Genomic DNA, 19950 nt, shown 5'->3' with positions numbered 1-19950 from the left:
GACCTATGATGGAGCCTTGAGGTACACCACAGGAGACGGTCACAGAAAATGATCAATCACAACTAAAACTAATAAGGACTGCAGGTCTGTCTATTCAAAATGATCGTCCATAAGCACTGAACAGTCAATATTAAACCTGCAAAGGTTATGAGGCTACAACATCAACGCTACAGTCTATGTTGAACTTCCCAAATCAAACTGCAGAATGTCCTTCTCATCTCCTTCCTTCTTTGGGACATGTTGAAATAAGGACATGGTGCAACTCTGAGGGTTTGGCCATGGTCAGACTCTGCTCTATAAAAATGTCATTCCCTTCAGACTGTACTCACTGCAACAGCAGCTTGCAGTGAGAAGAAATCTGAGTCAGCATCTGTTAGACGTCCTTCTTCACCACAGCAGGTAAAGTACAAGGAAATAACCTCAGGTAGGTAAATGAGGGTTTTCTCTCTCGTAAGACTGAAAGACTGAGAAATACATTTCATATTGACTTTACAATTCAAAGGTACATTATCTGGTTTTTGTACAAAACTCTGAACCAAACATTCATTTCACTTGATGGTTTGCGATGTGAATTTTTCAGTCTGGTGTTTGTAGCTTGGCAACAATGTGTTTGAATTGAGACAACAAACAAGTTTGAATTAAAGACAATAGTAGTTTTTTTCTTTCCTGTACATATATATTTATATTTTCTTACTGGGTCTATACTAAAGTCTCATTAGTCCTGGTAACTTTCAAATATTTCAAAGCTTTGTAGCTCCAGAAAAACTGATTAAAACTAGACCATGTAACTGAACAGAGGCAACAAATGCATCTCCAGGTTAGATACCATAAGTTTTCTTATTAATATTTTCAGTATAGAATACTGTAATAATCAATTAAATTAAATCATTTTCCAGAGTAGACATGACTCTGATGTTGTTGCTTCTTTAACTATGACCTAATGAATGACTGTAAAGACTCTGCCTCCTGTTGTTTCTTCTCTTTCTTCCTCCACTACCCTCTCTGCAGTACAGAGCTGAAATGATGAACCAAAGGAGACTCCCCCCTCTGTTCCTCACTGTCATCCTCTGCCTCTCACCATGGCCCACCTCTGGAGACACGTGCACCGACGACTGTCCGTTAAAACATTACACCTCCGATCATGATGAGCAGTGTTATGACGGCTGTGAAGAGCGAGGGTACGACTACCACTGGTGCCACTCCACAAAGGGCTGGGGTTACTGCTCCCCAAGAAAAGATGTTGATGACAAAGGCAACGCCTGTGATGAAGACTATCCCTGTAACAAATATGGAGGAGATTATTACTCGTGTCGCCTGGAGAAAGGAGGCTGGGGCAGATGTGGCCGAGTGGAGTCAAAGACAACGATTCATCAAACCACAAAGCTGAAGGACTGCACTGATGACTGTCAGTATCATAAGTCTGGGAAGTACTCCTGGTGCCACACTGAAGATGGCTGGGGCTACTGCTCTTCTAATCCAGACCACACCTACAAAGACGTGACCTGTCGCCCAAATCACAAGTGTGGAGCCTATGGCCAAACTTACAGCTGGTGCTACACAACAGACAACAATGACTGGGATTACTGTGGACTCATCAGTACCAGAGAGTGCAAATGTTCCCCACAACACCGCACCAAACGGGCACCTCCTCAAAGAGAAATCGAGAGGAGGGGGGACCAGAATGGGAAACAGTAATGAGCAAATTAACATGAAGCATGAATCTCTGCATTAGCAAACATTATGTCTTTATCAGTTGCTGAATGAGTCATTCAGAACCAGACGTTTCATCAGATAATGAGCTTGCATTATTCCATTTTAATTATTTTGCTGACTTTGTGAAAAAAAAAACCTTTGTACCGTGACATTTCTGAAGATTACTCTTTTCCAGATATAACTGTAAGTATATGGCCATTTCTTAAGTCAATCAGCTCCTAATTAACTAAGCCTTGATTCTGTTTTCTTTTAAATGTGATTTCATATCTTCTTAAGGTCTACTTTTTTATATATATCCATGGCTCTGTGAAGAATGGCTTCATATCTAAACAGTGATATATAAATAAAGCTGCCTTGCTGAAGCACATTACAATACTGGTCATCAGATTAAAACTGTGTAATTGTACTTTGAATCAGTGTCCAAAGTCAATATACTGTAAAAACAGAAATATGCTTGATATGCAAAAAACATGACAAGTTTGGAAAACAAATATCAATCTGTTTCAGATATTACCTTATTGTCTCTGCCTGTTGTTGTTGTTGTTTTTAAACAAACAACATGGTGAAAACGATGACAGATTTTGAATCCACACATATCTTAAGTACTTTACTACACCTCCAGGAAAAGTCCTGGTTTGTCATTGAACGCATCTCAGGGGTTCAACATGTCTCACAAGCATAAAAACAGAGTCTGTTTAAGGCATATGAAGGCAATCAATGATGAACAGTGGTCAGAGTACACTGTGGAGGGGCACAGAGCTCAAATCCAATTTAGTTTTCAAGTCTGTACTTAACACAAAACTGAGTTCAATCTTGTATCAAGTCACCACAAACCACTAATCACAAATATACACAACAGAGGATCAATGGATGGTCCACACACAGACCCAACGGGTCTGAACCTGCAATTTATGCTGGAAATAGTCAAAAAAATAAATCACGGAAGTCGATCACGGACGACCAGGAACAGACACACAAAATGATGCAAAACAAACACAATGACATGCTAAGCCACCACAAACTTAAAATGAACAGAATGAAACACAAAATGACAGAGACGCACAGTGTCTGTAAAGTGAACACAGAGATGTAAAGAGGTGTTCACTGTCTTAACATCCATCCATGTTACGGAACCACAACTCATGTCAGAGACGTTGAAGTCCCAGAAACACAAACACACTCTTACCCACGCTATTAAAACGATAGAAAAGGGAAATAAGGCCAAAAGCTATCATCAAAAGAGAAGGCTAATTCTAATGCTTACTGCTAATTACTTAGCTTGTTAGCCTTACCTTCTTCACAAGTGTGATCAGCCTCCAGCCTCACTTGCGTTCGACAAACTCAGGGCAGTGGTTGAATACTTCAAAACTCCTCTGCTATTCACCTCTCCTCGACCTCGATGGAAAACGTCCTGAGGTGAAGGAAAGATGTGAAGGAGAACTGATCAGGAATTAGGAAAAGAGAACTGTGGTATTTAGAGAATCCAACTGCACTTAAACTAGGCTTTTAAAAATGTTTTTAAAAATTCAATACAGTGACAAACTTTGTGCTGTAGGCCACTGTTCAACAAGGTTTCCTGTCCAACACAGAATCACTGCTCCTGAAGAAAGGATGTTTTCAGTTTTTACACAGAGAACATTTGATCATCAGTTAAAGGTTGCTTCAACTCTGAGTCCTGAGGAGAAAAACAGAAACAGAAAACATCAGGAACTTTTAAACCTTCAGAATAAAAGCACAGAGAAATTATGGGTATTAATGTCCCCAGTAAAGTAAAAGACACTAAATCCCCACAGAAACCAGTGTGTGGACTAACTGGTCCTGGACTGACTGGACAGAAGAAGCTGCTCTGACTGGAGAATTAACTCCACCAGCTCCTGATATTTACACAACAGCAGTGGATGGAAATGTGTTGTCATTTGATTTACTTCTCTAAAATCACTTAAAATTTGAACTAACTTTGGTTGGAAAAGGCCAAAATGAAGAAAAACAAACTGACAATTATGAAATGGGAAAAAAAATGCTTTTTATATTATATGTAATCAATACAAATGTTTGTACTGACAGAATAACCGCATTGTGTTGATAATTAACTTTTTATATAACATATGGGCTAAATTCAGTTAACAGAAGAAAATGATCAACTTTGGGAATCTCATCAAACTTGTCGCCAACACTCAGCTGTACCTGGAGGTGAAGGAGTAAACATGGCTCCTGTCCTCTGTAACATCATCTCCATCATTGATGAGGCAGGCATCTATAAAAAACATAAAAGGTAGTGAACAAATGAAGATATGCTTCAGTTTTGCATGAATGAATTTGAATGTTTTGAATTTTCAGATAAAAGCATGGTGCATCTCTGAGTGTTAGGCTAATCTCCTACTGCACTTTCAGATATATCCAAAGTACTTTATCTTATGTTTGTGTTTCTATGACGTGACTCTGCTTCACATTACATGTTCAGTATATCCACTTTATACTACAGAGTTTCATACAAGTGACCAAACACTGAAACACATCAAGTCCTTATTGTCATGCAAGATAACAAAGACACCGTTTGTCAGAATCTCTTCCTCATCATTGTTGTATTCAGTTCAAATGCATGTATCCTGCTTTAGAAAAATGCTTATTAGACATCAACATCTGCACTATAATAGAATTCAGGTTTGGCTTTTTCTAAAATGTATTTGCCAATTTTGAAGACTCTGAAACACAACACAGCCACAGTAGTGTGTTTACTCTACTTGACACTTGACCTCAGAGTCAGTCTCTGCTCAGTCCAGTTCTATGGTATGTCCCATCTAGAATGTTGTAGGGCTCCAGACTGCAACCAATTAGTTGCATGTTGCAACCATTTTTTGAGATAGTGCGCCTAATCTTATGAGTAGGAGCTAGGGTCATGTCCATTGTTTCCTGAACATTGCTTTATTTGTGGCGGCCCATTTATCACTTCTGTTTGCGCTGCTTCTCTGACCTCTCTGTCTGGGGCAGGGCTGCATGCTAAGTGCATGTGCGACACACACACACACACACACAAATCCTCTGAATTTAGGCAGCTCGAGTAAACAATGACGCCTGTTACTCTAAGTGCATTATAAAGTAAAAGCCATTGGCCTTTATCTTTTCTTTATCAGATCACCTGCTCAACAAGCCCTTAGAAAAAACACATTTTCAACAGTTTTCCACAGCTTTCCAACATGTTTAACCCAACCACAGTGCGCTGGTAAAGCTGATAGTGAACTGTTACTCAGAGACTAAAATGAAAGCTGTCTGTATGTAGTCCTTAAAAAGATGAAAAAATGTTAAAACTCCAGTTATTTAGTAACGAAAAAGAACCAGTAACAGTCTGAGCCGGACTGATGAGGGTCTGGATGGATACAGATAAAATCCTAACACAGCCGGTTGGTGGCTTCACATTGACTTCTGTTCAGATCACTATGATTCTGGTTTAACTGGTGATATTTTGTGATCATTATTTTTCTATAGACCACAGTGCGATCACACTCAAAAATGCAAGGGATTACTTTATTTTCCACCATATTAAAGGGCAACTTAAATCATTCATGTAGATTTTAATGATACTTTTTCCTTTAAAACTAAACAATATATTGTTATTATTACACCCTGGACATGTCAGCAGTCTGTCAAAGGCCTTTCTCTCTGATCTATAAAATACATAAAAGGTAATGAACAAAAGAAGATGTGCTTCAGTGTCTGTTTCATTTTTGCATGAATGAATTTGAATGTTTTGAATTTTCAGATAAAAGCATGGTGCATCTCTGCACTTTCAAATATATCCAAAGTACTTTATCTTATGTTTGTGTTTCTATGACGTGACTCTGCTTCACATTACACGTTCAACAAAGACACAGCCACAGTAGTGTGTTTACTCCAAGACAAAAGCAAAAGTGTGCAGAGATGTGAACTGTACATACACAAGGAAAATACAGGTCTACTATAGAAGTTCATTACAGCTACGAGGAGAAAAAAACAACTTCTGTTCATTTCTGTGAGTAAGAATTAGAAAGTGCCTGCTCATCAAGCTTAAAACTTCAAGCAGGAACAGCAGTAGATTTTTTTAGTCAACAGTTATGTCAGTTATATCTCTGTGGATTTTTAAATGAATGCTGTATTGGCTACAAACACTTCATCCTCAGAGTCAATGTCTGCTCAAGATAATTCTAGTGATTAGTCCCATCAGGGACGATGTTGGCATAGACTTGTCTTTGTGTGGTTGTTTTGCTCAAACTGCCAGCACTGAATGTGACTGTAAACATAAGCAGCCAGCAATTATGTTTGTCACCACAGCAGAATTTGAAAACAGTTTAGTTATATATACAGATAATTTGTAGGAGACATGGTTGTTCTCAGCTGACACCGGATTAAATAAAAGACATTTATACAAAATACCACTACAATGTTTAGTCAGTCCCTGCTCTTAAAAATGTGTAGAATTTCTGTTCAGTTTTCATGAATGACTGGCATATAGGGCTTAAAGTAAACTCCAAATATTTTTCTTCCTCTGTATTTCTCTAAGAACAAAATGGTGGATTCTTCACGACCCTTTATCTTATCTTGACTTCACTTTTGAATAAATTAAAAAGAGGGAATTCTACTACTCAGGTAAGGGCACTGTGGGTGTGGCAATGGTCTTACTCTCCTGTATTAAAACGTCCCCTTCCTTTTGGCTGCAGTCACTTGAACAACACCTTTTAGTCCTGGCACCAAGAAGAAAACAGAGGAACTGAACATCTCTCTCTAACACAGCAGATAAAACATCTATTTTCAACTGGCTTTGCTTAACTCTAAAGCAGAAGGTAACTTTCACTTGAGGAGCAAACTCAACCCTTTTTTGACATTACTTTCAATATTTAGGGATACATTTGAAGAGAGTTAGTTCTCAGCTCATTGCTGAGGCTTTGTGAATACATTTCAATAATCAGCGGTAGAGAGTGTGATTAATGAGTGGACAGATGATAAGGTTGCTCTATTGGGTGACAAAGCTGGGACAGTGATTAAGTCAAAAAATCTTCGTATTGACAACCAGGGAAAGATAGATAGAGATGAAAAAGAATATCATAACCTGCAAATCCAGATTAACAAGCCACGTAAGCCTGGAGAGAGCACCACTATAGCACAGATCACAGCTCCTTTTGGGACTTTAGCTGAGGACATGCGTTGGGCCTTCGACTACAGTTTAACCCATGGGGTCAGGGTTTGGATGGAAACCCACCTCCTCAAAGAACAAAAAAAAAAAAAAAAATGGAGGGAATAAAAAAGGTAGACGCCGATAGTACTACCACTCAAACATATGCAACAAATGATTGTGACAGCATACACATAAATCACGATGTCAGTAAGTAGCAGAATGTGTAAGTAAAGTCAATTTTATTTATAAAGCACCAATTCACAACAGAATTTATCTTGAGGCACTGTACATATAGAGCAGGTCTAGACCGAACTCTTTATCTTATAAAATTTACAGAAAGACCCAACAGATCCCACCATGAGCAGCACTAGGCAACTGTGGCAAGGAAAATATTTTATTTTTCTATTTTGGTCACCCTTGTTTCTTGCTGCTGTAACATGTGAATAAAGACTATCTTAATCTTAAAAACCTCCTTTTAAGAGGCAGAAACCTTGAGCAGAACCGGACAGGGTGGGCAGCCATCTGCCTCGACCGGTTGAGTAAGTCAGCATGAAGCTCTGCATTAGCAAACTATTTTTGACTTCATCAGCTGATCAATGAGTCACTCAGCACAAGACCTTTCATCAGTTAATGAGCTTACATTATTCCATTTTCATTATATTGCTAAATTGTGAATAAAAAACCTTTGTACCATAACATTTATGAAGATTGCTGTACTCTTTTGCAGTTTAAATTTATTTCTGTTGTTGTTGAAACTTCATAGCCATTAATTCATTGTGTATTGGAACATTTATTGTGAACAATTAAAAAAAAAATAAATAAATATAATTCTATGCCCATTTTATTTTAGTCTTTAAAGAGTAATTCTTTAGTGAATCAGTTTGTAATAGACTAAGCCTTGTTTCTGTTCTCTTTTAAAGGCATTTTTTTTCTTCTTAACTTCTTATTTTTAATATATATAATATATTATATATGTAAAGCTCTTTGAATGGCTTTGTGTGAATGGTGGTATATAAATAAAGCTGCCTTGCTGAAGCACATTACAATACTGGTCACCTGATTAAAACTGTATAATTACACTTTGAATCAGTGTCCAAAGGCAATGTACTGTAATAACAGAAAAAAATATGCTCAGTATGCAATAAACATGACAAGTTTGGAAAACAAATATCATTCATCTGAATATCATCTGAATGCCTACTGACTATTTTCATGACGTCCCTTTCTGCACCTAAACTACCTGTATCTGCAGCTCTGGACTTCAGGCAGCACATCTTGTTATCCATCACTTTGCATCTAAACCTTTAGGCTGCCTTGACAAATAAAGTGTGGGACCTTTCTACAGCTTTATCTAATATCCTTAAAATATAAACACCCTTAACAATTACTATATTGAAAATGTAGTACTCACAGCGAATATTACCCACGTACCAGTTACCATCCTTTTTACAAGGACTGACAACCAAGAATTCCATGGTCATATAATGATGGTGAAAGGTTGAAGGCAGAGGTGTAGGGCCTAGTATATATGCAGCCCTAGATGGGCTTTTAATAAATCAGTACCTGTATGAATAACTAAATCAAGTGTAAACCCATACATCAAAGGTTATCACTAAGGTTATCAAACACATTCAGACAAAAAAACCCAGCATGTTTCAGTCCAGAAACTGAACGACAAAACACCACTCCCTCACAAGGCACTCTGTTGCTCTGAATCAAAGGGACCTCAACAGCTCAGCTGCTTGTTTTTGTTTTGTGAAATAAATTTTATGAAAACTGACATGTTACATTGAAGAAACTTCAGGTCAACAAAGTCCTGTACAGAGCAATGGTGCAAGGGTGCCACTTAGTGGTCAACTTATGTAACTGCACAGTAGGCTCCAATAATTTGTTGAAACATTGTTCATTCATAAGATTATCAGAGCTTTGTGGGCGGTCATCCACATTTTCATGAATGTCATTATCGTGACCAGCATCTGGATTTGGTGTTTTTACCTGACAACTCTTCCAGACTCTACAGCTGACATTACTGCCTTACACATCCAGGTGTAAACAAGTTTTATCAGCATCAGGAAATATAAAGTTAAATTTGTTGTCACTGTAGAGGGATTAGTGTAGTGCCCGTTCAAACTGTGCCTGTCAGCAGAGGCTGATTGCTTGGCCTGCATTTATCCAACTTTCTTGAGTCATGCTCTGCCTTTACTTAAACCTTAGCATGTTCACGCTGTAAACTGTCCAGTAGCTGCACTGCTCTCATAGTGTAAATCCACCTCTACAACTCAACACAACAATGTCTCCCGGATGTGTTAACTGTTTTAGAAACACATCAGCTATAACCAGGGATATGATGGTAGATGTGTCTTTGTTAATGTGTTCCACTGGTTTCCTGCACTGTTGATCAAACATTAATTGTCCTGAAAGGCTCTCAACATAAAACAATGCTGCAAATTAATACCTTGTGAAACTTAAGTGTCAAAACTGAAACCCTTCTGCATCTCAGTGGAAATATTTTGTAACGTTATCGTCCTTAAGATCTAGCATGTGTCATACAGCCTATGATTTCGTTTACTTCCCCTTTACCTCTGAGATCTCAATCTTCAATCTGCAACTCAGGATGAAGAAACAGTTTTGGTTAAACTGTCAAAAGCGCAACAGAAACAAAGGACAAAGTTATAAAAGAGACAAAAGAGACAAAAAAACAAAGACAAAAACAGGGATCTGGTGATGTTATCCTGAAATAACCTCCTGGGGACATTGACAAGATGGCTGTTGAGTGGTGAGACTTGCCTATAAGGACTTTATCATGACACATAAGACAAAACAGTAAATTCCAACTAATTAGTCGTAGCTGAACAATGTGCACTGCAACAGCTGAGCAAAGATTCAGTGAAAAGTTTTGAAAGACTGAAGTAGACTTCTCTGAAAATTAACTACAGCCAACCTGCCAACTACCAACATGCTGCACATGACACTTCTGAACATTACACTGTGCCTCATATGTTCATTAAACTGGATTTGTACTAACAGTTACGTATATGCTTCCCTTGGGTAATATTATCAGGAAACACTCTAAATTTCCATTGTTATGCAGATGATACACAGGTTTATCTGTCAATGAAGTGTAACAAAACCAATCAGTTGGTTTACTGGTGGTTCCCAGAGTTTCCAGGAGTGTACATGGAGGAGTAGTTGTTGTACAAACTGAAGCCTATCAGATAGATAGGACTTAAACCAGTTTAGTGCACTTCCTTTAATGCCAATAAAGTGCTCCAGTCTCTGTAAAAGGATGTGATGGTCAATCGTATCAAAAGCAGCACTGAGATCTAACAAGACAAGTACAGAAACAAGTCCGTTGTCTGATGCTATCAGGAGGTCGTTTGTAACTTTTACAAGTGCTGTCTCTGTGCTGTGATACAACCTAAATCCTGACTGAAAATCCTCAAATAAACTATTGTCCTGTAGAAAGTCGCACAACTGTTTTGCAACTGCTTTCTCCAGGATCTTAGAAAGAAAGGGGAGGTTAGATATAGGTCTGTAGTTGGTTAATACATCTGGATCTAGAGTGGGCTTTTTTAGAAGAGGTTTGATTACAGCTGTTTTATACGACTGTGGCACATAACCTGTTACCAAGGACAGATTTAACATATCTAATACAGGACTGCAAATTAAGGGCAGAGCTTCCTTAAGCAGCCTAGTTGGGATGGGGTCTAAGAGACAAGATGAAGGTTTAGATGCTGAGATAATTGATGAGCTGGGGGAGGTCAATAGGAGAAAAAGAGTCAAGGTTAAGTTTTGCAGTTGAGTCTATGGATCCTGTGTTTTGACATAAATCTGTACTGATTAAAGGCAGGATGTGATTAATTTTATCTCTAATGGTAGAGATTTTATCATTAAAGAACTTCATAAAATGTCAGCCTGGCTACAGTGCTGAAGAGAAACCTGGGGTTGTTCTTATTATCCTCTATTAATGATGAGTAATAGGCACCTCTTGCATTACAGAGGGCCTTTTTATATCTTTTGACACTATCCTGCCAGGCTAAGTGGGATTCTTCCAGTTTGGTGGAACGCCACACTCTTTCGAGCCTACGTGCTGTTTGTTTCAGTGAATGGGTTTGGGAGTTGAACCATGGAGCTTGCCTCTTTCTCTTTATTGTTTTCATTTTTAGGGGGGCGATGGAGTCTAGGACGATGGAGTTTGTCGTGTTTAAAGCACTTTAGATAAACTGTGTTGTATATATTGTGCTATATAAATAAAACTCTGTTGTTTTTTCTTCTGTCTCTTAAATTACCCTTGGACCCCCTGTCCTGAGCAACCGTTTTGTTTGTGCTTTCGACAGTTTTATGAAATCCATCTCCTCATCCTGACTTGCAGATTGAAGGTAGAGATTTCAGCAGAAACAGGGAAGGAATTCAACAAAGTCATAAAGGTTGCATCACACATGCTAGAGTTGTTACAAAATATTTTCAAATGCAATTTAGTCTGTTTGAAAGGTAAATTCATACAGCACGTATCTCCAAGATGTGTAACTTCTTCACTAAGCACTCTTACTGGTGTTTACACATCACAAAAGCAGGAGAACAGAGCTAAAAGTATTGAGTGAATATTCATCAGATGGAAACAAACACACTGTGTGTGTAAACTGGTTTACCAACACATCAGCCATAATCAGGGATACAGTGCTAGATGTGTGTGGAAAAAAATATTTGACCATTCAGCGATTAATATACTTAAGTCAAGTTAAAAGAGACAGAAGGTTCCGTTTCATGAAGAAGTACAGCTGTGTTTTGTTAGAAAATCAATTGTAAAGGAAAATAAAAAAGGACCTATGATGGAGCCTTGAGGTACACCACAGGAGACGGTCACAGAAAATGATCAATCACAACTAAAACTAATAAGGACTGCAGGTCTGTCTATTCAAAATGATCGTCCATAAGCACTGAACAGTCAATATTAAACCTGCAAAGGTTATGAGGCTACAACATCAACGCTACAGTCTATGTTGAACTTCCCAAATCAAACTGCAGAATGTCCTTCTCATCTCCTTCCTTCTTTGGGACATGTTGAAATAAGGACATGGTGCAACTCTGAGGGTTTGGCCATGGTCAGACTCTGCTCTATAAAAATGTCATTCCCTTCAGACTGTACTCACTGCAACAGCAGCTTGCAGTGAGAAGAAATCTGAGTCAGCATCTGTTAGACGTCCTTCTTCACCACAGCAGGTAAAGTACAAGGAAATAACCTCAGGTAGGTAAATGAGGGTTTTCTCTCTCGTAAGACTGAAAGACTGAGAAATACATTTCATATTGACTTTACAATTCAAAAGTACATTATCTGGTTTTTGTACAACACTCTGAACCAAACATTCATTTCACTTGTGTTTTATGATGGTTTGCGATGTGAATTTTTCAGTCTGGTGTTTGTAGCTTGGCAACAATGTGTTTGAATTGAGACAACAAACAAGTTTGAATTAAAGACAATAGTAGTTTTTTCAAATCAATTAAATTAAATCATTTTCCAGAGTAGACATGACTCTGATGTTGTTGCTTCTTTAACTATGACCTAATGAATGACTGTAAAGACTCTGCCTCCTGTTGTTTCTTCTCTTTCTTCCTCCACTACCCTCTCTGCAGTACAGAGCTGAAATGATGAACCAAAGGAGACTCCCCCCTCTGTTCCTCACTGTCATCCTCTGCCTCTCACCATGGCCCACCTCTGGAGACACGTGCACCGACGACTGTCCATTAAAACATTTCACCTCCGATCATGATGAGCAGTGTTATGACGGCTGTGAAGAGCGAGGGTACGACTACCACTGGTGCCACTCCACAAAGGGCTGGGGTTACTGCTCCCCAAGAAAAGATGTTGATGACAAAGGCAACGCCTGTGATGAAGACTATCCCTGTAACAAATATGGAGGAGATTATTACTCGTGTCGCCTGAAGAAAGGAGGCTGGGGCAGATGTGGCCGAGTGGAGTCAAAGACAACGATTCATCAAACCATAAATCTGAAGGACTGCACTGACGACTGTCAGTATCATGAGTCTGGGAAGTACTTCTGGTGCCACACTGAAGATGGCTGGGACTACTGCTCTTCTAATCCAGACCACACCTACAAAGATGTGACCTGTCGCCCAAATCACAAGTGTGGAGCCTATGGCCAAACTTACAGCTGGTGCTACACAACAGACAACGATGACTGGGATTACTGTGGACTCATCAGTACCAGAGAGTGCAAATGTTCCCCACAACACCGCACCAAACGGGCACCTCCTCGAAGTGAGATCAGGAGTAGGATGGACCAGAATGGGAGACAGATCACTTTCTATGATGAAGGAGGCCAAAATGCCATTAGACAATCCGATGGCTACTTAGAGGAAGCACTTGATTTGATTAACCGATGGCAACCAGCCCTTGGCACGCGGCCCAGGTCCAACTTGATTACGTCGGATAATCTTCGCATTGACCTACAGAGCACCTTTGGTAATTTTTATAACCTGCAAATCCAGATTAACGGGCAACGTCCGTCTGGAGGAAGCAGCACTATAGCACAGATCATTGTTCAGGATGGTACTACAGATAACGAAATGCGTGAGGCATTCAGGGACAGTTTAGAACGCAGAGCCAGGGTCAGAGTGGAAATTACCCGACCGTCCACCTCCTCAAACAACAACCGACCATCAAACAACAACCGACCGTCCACCTCCTCAAACAAAAACAGAAAAAAGGGAAAATCAGGTTAACAGTAATATCACTCAAACATATGCAGCTAATGATTAATGAGTAAGTTAGCATGAAGCATGACGCGCTGTATTAGCAAACATTATGTCTTTATCAGTTGCTGAATGAGTCATTCAGAACCAGACGTTTCATCAGATAATGAGCTTGCATTATTCTATTTTAATTATTTTGCTGACTTTGTGAAAAAAAAAACCCTTTGTACCGTGACATTTCTGAAGATTACTCTTTTCCAGATATAACTGTAAGTATATGGCCATTTCTTAAGTCAATCAGCTCCTAATTAACTAAGCCTTGATTCTGTTCTCTTTTAAATGTGATTTCATATCTTCTTAAGGTCTAGTTTTTTATATATATCCATGGCTCTGTGAAGAATGGCTTCGTATCTAAACAGTGATATATAAATAAAGCTGCCTTGCTGAAGCACATTACAATACTGGTCATCAGATTAAAACTGTGTAATTGTACTTTGAATCAGTGTCCAAAGTCAATATACTGTAAAAACAGAAATATGCTTGATATGCAATAAACATGACAAGTTTGGAAAACAAATATCAATCTGTTTCAGATATTACCTTATTGTCTCTGCCTGTTGTTGTTGTTGTTTTTAAACAAACAATATGGTGAAAACGATGACAGATTTTGAATCCACACATATCTTAAGTACTTTACTACACCTCCAGGAAAAGTCCTGGTTTGTCATTGAACGCATCTCAGGGGTTCAACATGTCTCACAAGCATAAAAACAGAGTCCGTTTAAGACATATGAAGGCAATCAATGATGAACAGTGGTCAGAGTACACTGTGGAGGGGCACAGAGCTCAAATCCAATTTAGTTTTCAAGTCTGTACTTAACACAAAACTGAGTTCAATCTTGTATCAAGTCACCACAAACCACTAATCACAAATATACACAACAGAGGATCAATGGATGGTCCACACACAGACGCAACGGGTCTGAACCTGCAATTTATGCTGGAAATAGTCAAAAAAATAAATCACGGAAGTCAATCACGGACGACCAGGAACAGACACACAAAATGATGCAAAACAAACACAATGACATGCGAAGCCACCACAAACTTAAAATGAACAGAATGAAACACAAAATGACAGAGACGCACAGTGTCTGTAAAGTGAACACAGAGATGTAAAGAGGTGTTCACTGTCTTAACATCCATCCATGTTACGGAACCACAACTCATGTCAGAGACGTTGAAGTCCCAGAAACACAAACACACTCTTACCCACGCTATTAAAACGATAGAAAAAGGAAATAAGGCCAAAAGCTATCATCAAAAGAGAAGGCTAATTCTAATGCTTACTGCTAATTACTTAGCTTGTTAGCCTTACCTTCTTCACAAGTGTGATCAGCCTCCAGCCTCACTTGCGTTCGACAAACTCAGGGCAGTGGTTGAATACTTCAAAACTCCTCTGCTATTCACCTCTCCTCGACCTCGATGGAAAACGTCCTGAGGTGAAGGAAAGATGTGAAGGAGAACTGATCAGGAATTAGGAAAAGAGAACTGTGGTATTTCAGAATCCAACTGCACTTAAACTAGGCTTTTAAAAATGTTTTTAAAAATTCAATACAGTGACAAACTTTGTGCTGTAGGCCACTGTTCAACAAGGTTTCCTGTCCAACACAGAATCACTGCAACAGCTGGTTTGTATTCCAGACTTTTGTTGTCCTGAAACAAAAGAAAAATAAAACTATTAAACACGTTAAAGGCAAAATGTAAAAATATGATCTAGACTGAAAAGTCATTCTGCAATTAGCAGTATTTGTTTCTCTTCATCTCATCAGCGGCTGTGAAGATGTCAAAAGGATGTGGAAAGATCTAGAAGATCTAAAAGATGAGTAAACTGGACCCTGAATCTTAATTCAGAAATTTTTCTCAAAACTTTTTATAGGTTTCTTTTCTCCCTCATGTTACGCCTGAAGCTTCTCAGTTTGTCAGTGATGTTCTGTGTCCACCTACTGGCCAAAACAAAGAACAACACTCTGACCTGCTGATCTCATGTTTTCTTTTTACTCCCCTCGTCTTTTCGTTGTCCTCTCCTTGTTTACAATTTGTTTTAACATTGTCTTCACTTTAGGTAAACCCAGAATAAATTGCCATAAATCTACTCTACAGTCTTCTTCTGATTCCATTTGCCTTCTTCTGACTTTGTTGTTGACAGATACCTGTAACAACATCACATTTAGATGCCTGTGTGCTAAAAAAAAAAAAAAAAAAAAACCTAACTGGAATTTTTGCCTCAGTCACAAAAAGCTTTGAGTGTTTTGTTTGACGTCTCATTTAATAACGGCTTCGTGTTTGCAGACACAGCTTCTCAGTGACATCGTCTTCCTGCACAACATCAGTGTAGTTAACACTGCCTTCATCTCATTCACTGGATGACTGACACTCAGTAGTTCACTCTATAGTGAGCAGTAAATTCAGCTTTCAGTTACTGATCATCACTGTCAGCTGCTGACACAGTGGAAATGTTCAAATCAAATTAAATCCAGTTTATTTATACAGCACATTTCAAACAATCTGAGTGCTGTACATGTTAAACTGAAAGGCACAACAGTGATTGAAATGACATCAGTAGTAAAAGGTACAAATAACAACAATGATAAAATACAAGGCAACATCAAAATATGTGTAGAAAACAGAATAAAACTCATCAAATCAGTTTATAAAAATAAAAGGAATATAAATCTCTAAAACAGTCTTCATGTTGTTATTGTTGATCTAGTTGTCAAAGTTCAGTCTGATCAAACTCTGGTATGAAGGTTCGAAGTGGCTGGTTTTACTCTAAAAACAATCACCTCTGTCTCGCTGTCATTCAACTGAAGACAGTTATTTTCCACCCAGCATTTCACATCCTGGAGGTGATTAAGGATGGATGCGACAGAGGTGGAGTCCTCCAGTGTGTAGCAGTGAAAGGAGACGTTCATGTGGCCGATGGAGCCTAAAGGGAGCTGGTAGCAGATGAAATGGAACTGGTGACTGATGTAGCAGAGGAGGAGAAGCTGCCAATCAAAGACCATTTAAGGGCGGTGGCCTGGATGGATCACATCCACAGCTTCTGGCCTGTGCTTCATCTTAGTCTGAGCTCCCTGAAAAGACATGGATCCACCTCACAGAGAGCAGCGATCAGAACTGAGCTGGCTTTAGCTCCTTTTTTTCGCACAGTGTCGATCACGTCTCGTGCTTTGTCTGCTCTGATTTTTGCTCTTGCTGACTGCATTTCTTCATCATTTATAATTCCACGCTCAAGAAGTTTATCCAGGAGCTGGTTTAGAACAGGTTCAGTCACTCTGTCAATAAACTTTATCCGAACCAAGAGCAGCCTGTCCTCTGCTGGGACGCTGCTCTGTGCAGTTTCCCTCCTTGGACCTGGAAGAAAACCAGGGAAAAGAGTTTAATAACCAACAATCACTTTTACACAAAGATCTATTTACAGTGGAGACGTCAGTCTATAAAGGTTCTGTCAGGCTCTGTGTCTTCAGACGCCTTTAAACTGCAACAACAACTGTGGAAGTTAATTTCTGGTCTGATAAAATCTTGGTCTCAGTCTGTGTCAGTCTGTACGATCAGTGTGCAGCTGTTGGTGCAATGAACGCCCTGGTTTGTTATGTTTAATGGTTAAGTTCCCACTGTTCTTGTTTCTTAAATATAACCCTCAATGTTCCTCACCATTACCAGGATCTGTGTGACAAATGGAAACAGAAGAACTCTAAATCCAGTAGATGTTTTTGTTTCTGTTAATGAAGCAATAATGTGGAGAAAACATGGCTGAAGCCTGAATGAAGGATGATATGAGATGGAACCACTGTGAAGCCTTTACCTGGCAGATTAACATTACGTTTCCAGACCTCAGTCTTCTCCTGGTCTTGGACCACAGTCACAGTCACTGTGTTTGAGTTAGAAGTCAGAAAAACCTCAAACGTCGGATGGAAATTTGGTCCATACTTAGAGCGAAAATTGACACGCTGAGGAAACCACAGGAAACACATCATCTTAAAACCTGTTGTAAAATCTGATACTTCTTAATTGTGAATCTGTTAATTATGTTAATCATCAACTGTAATCATGATCATGTTAATATCCATTAGAAATGAGTGAGACTTGACTCACCACAGGCTGTATATAGTCCTCAGGTTCACAGTGGACACTGTAACTTTGACCAATGTACAGTTTACAGTCAGAATCAGAGGAGGTCCTGATGTATTTAGCACCTTCTTGTTGAGCCTTAACCTTGAGGAACAGAACATTTTTATTATGTGTTAATGCTCAGAGTCAAGCTGGTGTTATCTGTTTTATCATTTTAAAAACAACACGTTACTTTTAGTAACCAGTGAAGTGGATGGTTGGAGGAACAATCTGAAGGTTTCCAGATGTACAGTTTTCAGATTCTCATCATGAGACGTTTGAGGTTGATGGTAAGAACATGACAGACAGATTTACCTCGGACAGAGGGATGTTTTCCTGCAGCAGAAACACATCAAGTATTCGAGGCCCTTCATCAGGAGGTCTCAGGAACAGCAGGACTTGACCCTCTACTGGCAGTGTGATGTTGATAAATCGTTGAATGAAATCCCAGACCAGGCCAAAGGCAGAGAGATGAGGGACTTTCACCACCACATGAGTGTCTGTGATCTCCAGAGGTTCCAAGATGCTCAGTCCATCATCAGTAATGTGGACGACAGACAGCAGGCCTCTAATCTTCAACGCTGTGAAAACACAGAGCTGTTAAACCTTGTTTACTGCTGACAGGTTTTTGTACTGAACACAGATTCTTTACAGAATTACTGATTCATTTTTTAACACTGAAGACAGTTTAGTCTTTACCATCCTTAGTTTCACAGTGTGGGAGGTGGAGCTCACAGACAGCAGCCTCAGGACACTGGATATTGAACAGAGGCCCTGCAGGTGTCTTGCCAACTGGTTGGAGGAGGCTCTCGTCCCATTGGACCATCCTATAGCGCAGCTCTGCCTCCTGGTCCACAACAAACACCAGTCCAGTTGACTTACACTGGAACGCACCTGGACCAGGACACCTGAACCTGTAGGACACAGACGACAGAATGACCACAACAAACCTGTTAAACCCTGAAGATGAAAATGTTTTAACTTGGGCTAAAAAATGTGAGGAGTGGAGAGGAGTGCAGAGCCTTGGCTCAGTTGACTTGTGTCCTGAGGGAAGTATCATGGTAAGTCTGATGGGTCAGAGCTGTAGAAGGAGGTGCAGAGGTGACCTTTCTACCAGGGCCAAGTGACACCTCACCACCACCAACGTTCACAGGCCTAGAGGAATCGTCCAGAACTCTGATCAAGCGAATGTTGAACAAGTGCATCAATCATCCATCAGCTATACTATTTATCCTGTGAGGGGGAATAGATGGCAAGGGTCATCCATGAGACCACTAAAACATGTGTGTCAGAGGAGGAAAGCTGTGAGAGAGGAAGGTGATTTTACCTGTATGAGACTTGTGCAGATTCAGTTCGCAGTTTAGGCGTGAAGTTTGATGGAGGCTGGAATTCAGAGAGGAACAGCATCAGTTTTTGACGAGAAAGAACCAACTTTGTGTTCAGTGAAGCAAACAGTCCAGACTTAACTGCAGCTCAGTGAACAGCAGAGAAAATGAAGTCTGAGAGGACTGATGGTGTGACACAAGTATAAGGTGCCATTGTAAATTGGTTACAGACAACATGAGAGTGGTTTGAAGTACAACAGATTCTGCTTCTGTGGAGAGAGGCTGCTGAGAATATGACAGGAGAGTAGAAAAAATACAACGGACTGTAACCTTTCAACGGGTATAAAAGGCATCACAGAGGCGTCACCAAGACCTCAAACTGACCGAAATTTACCCAGATTCTAAAAACTGAGGGTTAAAATCAGGCTGAATCTGTCCAGTGTCTGTCTTAAGGAAATTAAATGTTTGTTTCCAACAGTGAAACTGTTCAGAAAGTCCTCTTCTATGACACAGCAGATATTTGTTCAGTTCTTTGAATATCAGTTCACCATTGCCTGCAGTGTGTTGAGCCTTTAAATCAGTCTGGAATATAAGGATACGATTTTTCTCTCACCTTCATCAGTTTCTTGTCGTCCTCAGACTCATCCAGCTTCTTTGTGTTGTCCTCAGACTCATCCAGCTTCTTTGTGTTGTCCTCAGACTCATCCAGCTTCTTTGTGTCGTCCTCAGACTCATCCAGCTTCATGTCTGCTGTGTTTGGGTCCAGTTTGACACCTGATGAAAAGAGGGGACAGCAGGTGTCAGAACCCAGAGTTTACTCTTTCTCCCTTCATCAGATTTGAGTCAAAGATGAAGTCAGAGAATGTGAGCAGAGATCACTTT

General features: G+C 39.6%; 3 protein-coding genes across 43 annotated transcripts in view; 2 read left to right on the top strand and 1 right to left on the bottom strand.

Moving 5' to 3' along the window:
* Window positions 1-250: 250 nt before the first annotated feature.
* On the top strand, window positions 251-14153 carry LOC108874665 (uncharacterized). 5 transcript variants are annotated; one of them, XR_007811468.1, is made up of 3 exons: window positions 269-424; window positions 1009-1989; window positions 13933-14153. XR_007811468.1 is itself a non-coding variant. In XM_018663173.2 (2 exons), exon 2 carries the CDS (start codon window positions 1021-1023, stop codon window positions 1693-1695), a length of 675 nt encoding a protein of 224 aa, XP_018518689.1. In that variant the 5' UTR covers window positions 251-424; window positions 1014-1020; the 3' UTR covers window positions 1696-2126. The 5 variants fall into 5 exon arrangements, 4 of the variants coding, with proteins under 4 accessions (XP_018518689.1, XP_018518690.1, XP_018518688.1 ...); XM_018663173.2 differs by lacking the exon at window positions 13933-14153 and having other exon boundaries at window positions 251-424; window positions 1014-2126; XM_018663174.2 differs by lacking the exon at window positions 13933-14153 and having other exon boundaries at window positions 252-399; window positions 1014-2126.
* LOC108874664 (NACHT, LRR and PYD domains-containing protein 1) overlaps window positions 2846-19950 on the bottom strand; it is a 49253-nt gene continuing 32148 nt past the window's right edge. For 13 of the 34 annotated variants that reach the window (XM_051068969.1, XM_051068967.1, XM_051068970.1 and 10 more), the window contains 12 exons: window positions 19682-19842; window positions 19071-19126; window positions 18443-18657; window positions 18059-18324; window positions 17729-17848; window positions 17439-17583; window positions 16417-16987; window positions 15199-15286; window positions 14949-15067; window positions 3898-3967; window positions 3257-3388; window positions 2985-3124 (listed from right to left, as the gene is read on the bottom strand). In XM_051068969.1, the coding sequence (XP_050924926.1) occupies window positions 16689-16987; window positions 17439-17583; window positions 17729-17848; window positions 18059-18324; window positions 18443-18657; window positions 19071-19126; window positions 19682-19842 (1262 nt within the window). In that variant the 3' untranslated portion in view covers window positions 2985-3124; window positions 3257-3388; window positions 3898-3967; ... (1 more) ...; window positions 15199-15286; window positions 16417-16688. Of the gene's footprint in view, window positions 3125-3256; window positions 3389-3897; window positions 3968-14948; window positions 15068-15198; window positions 15287-15868; window positions 16988-17438; window positions 17584-17728; window positions 17849-18058; window positions 18325-18442; window positions 18658-19070; window positions 19127-19681; window positions 19843-19950 lie in introns of those variants that run through there. The other 21 variants (XM_051068961.1, XM_051068974.1, XM_051068960.1 and 18 more) reach the window with 8 other exon arrangements.
* Window positions 11944-14153, top strand: LOC108874674 (uncharacterized). Of its 4 annotated transcripts, none has more exons than XM_018663185.2 (2): window positions 11944-12079; window positions 12491-14153. In XM_018663185.2, the coding sequence occupies exon 2, from the start codon at window positions 12503-12505 to the stop codon at window positions 13598-13600; it is 1098 nt and encodes a 365-aa protein (XP_018518701.1). In that variant the 5' UTR covers window positions 11944-12079; window positions 12491-12502; the 3' UTR covers window positions 13601-14153. The 4 variants fall into 4 exon arrangements, with proteins under 4 accessions (XP_018518701.1, XP_018518700.1, XP_018518703.1 ...); XM_018663184.2 differs by having other exon boundaries at window positions 11949-12104; XM_018663187.2 differs by having other exon boundaries at window positions 11983-12079; window positions 12496-14153.

Source organism: Lates calcarifer, unplaced genomic scaffold, assembly GCF_001640805.2.
Source record: "Lates calcarifer isolate ASB-BC8 unplaced genomic scaffold, TLL_Latcal_v3 _unitig_5494_quiver_732, whole genome shotgun sequence".
NCBI classification, from domain to species: Eukaryota; Metazoa; Chordata; class Actinopteri; family Centropomidae; genus Lates; species Lates calcarifer.
The sequence above is the reverse complement of the archived record's forward strand: the minus strand, read 5'-3'. Positions and strand labels throughout refer to the sequence as shown.

What these genes read in the sequence shown, in the direction of transcription:
- LOC108874665 (XM_018663173.2), top strand. Translation starts at nt 1,021, where the DNA reads ATGATGAACCAAAGGAGACTCCCCCCTCTGTTCCTCACTGTCATCCTC.
- LOC108874674 (XM_018663185.2), top strand. Translation starts at nt 12,503, where the DNA reads ATGATGAACCAAAGGAGACTCCCCCCTCTGTTCCTCACTGTCATCCTC.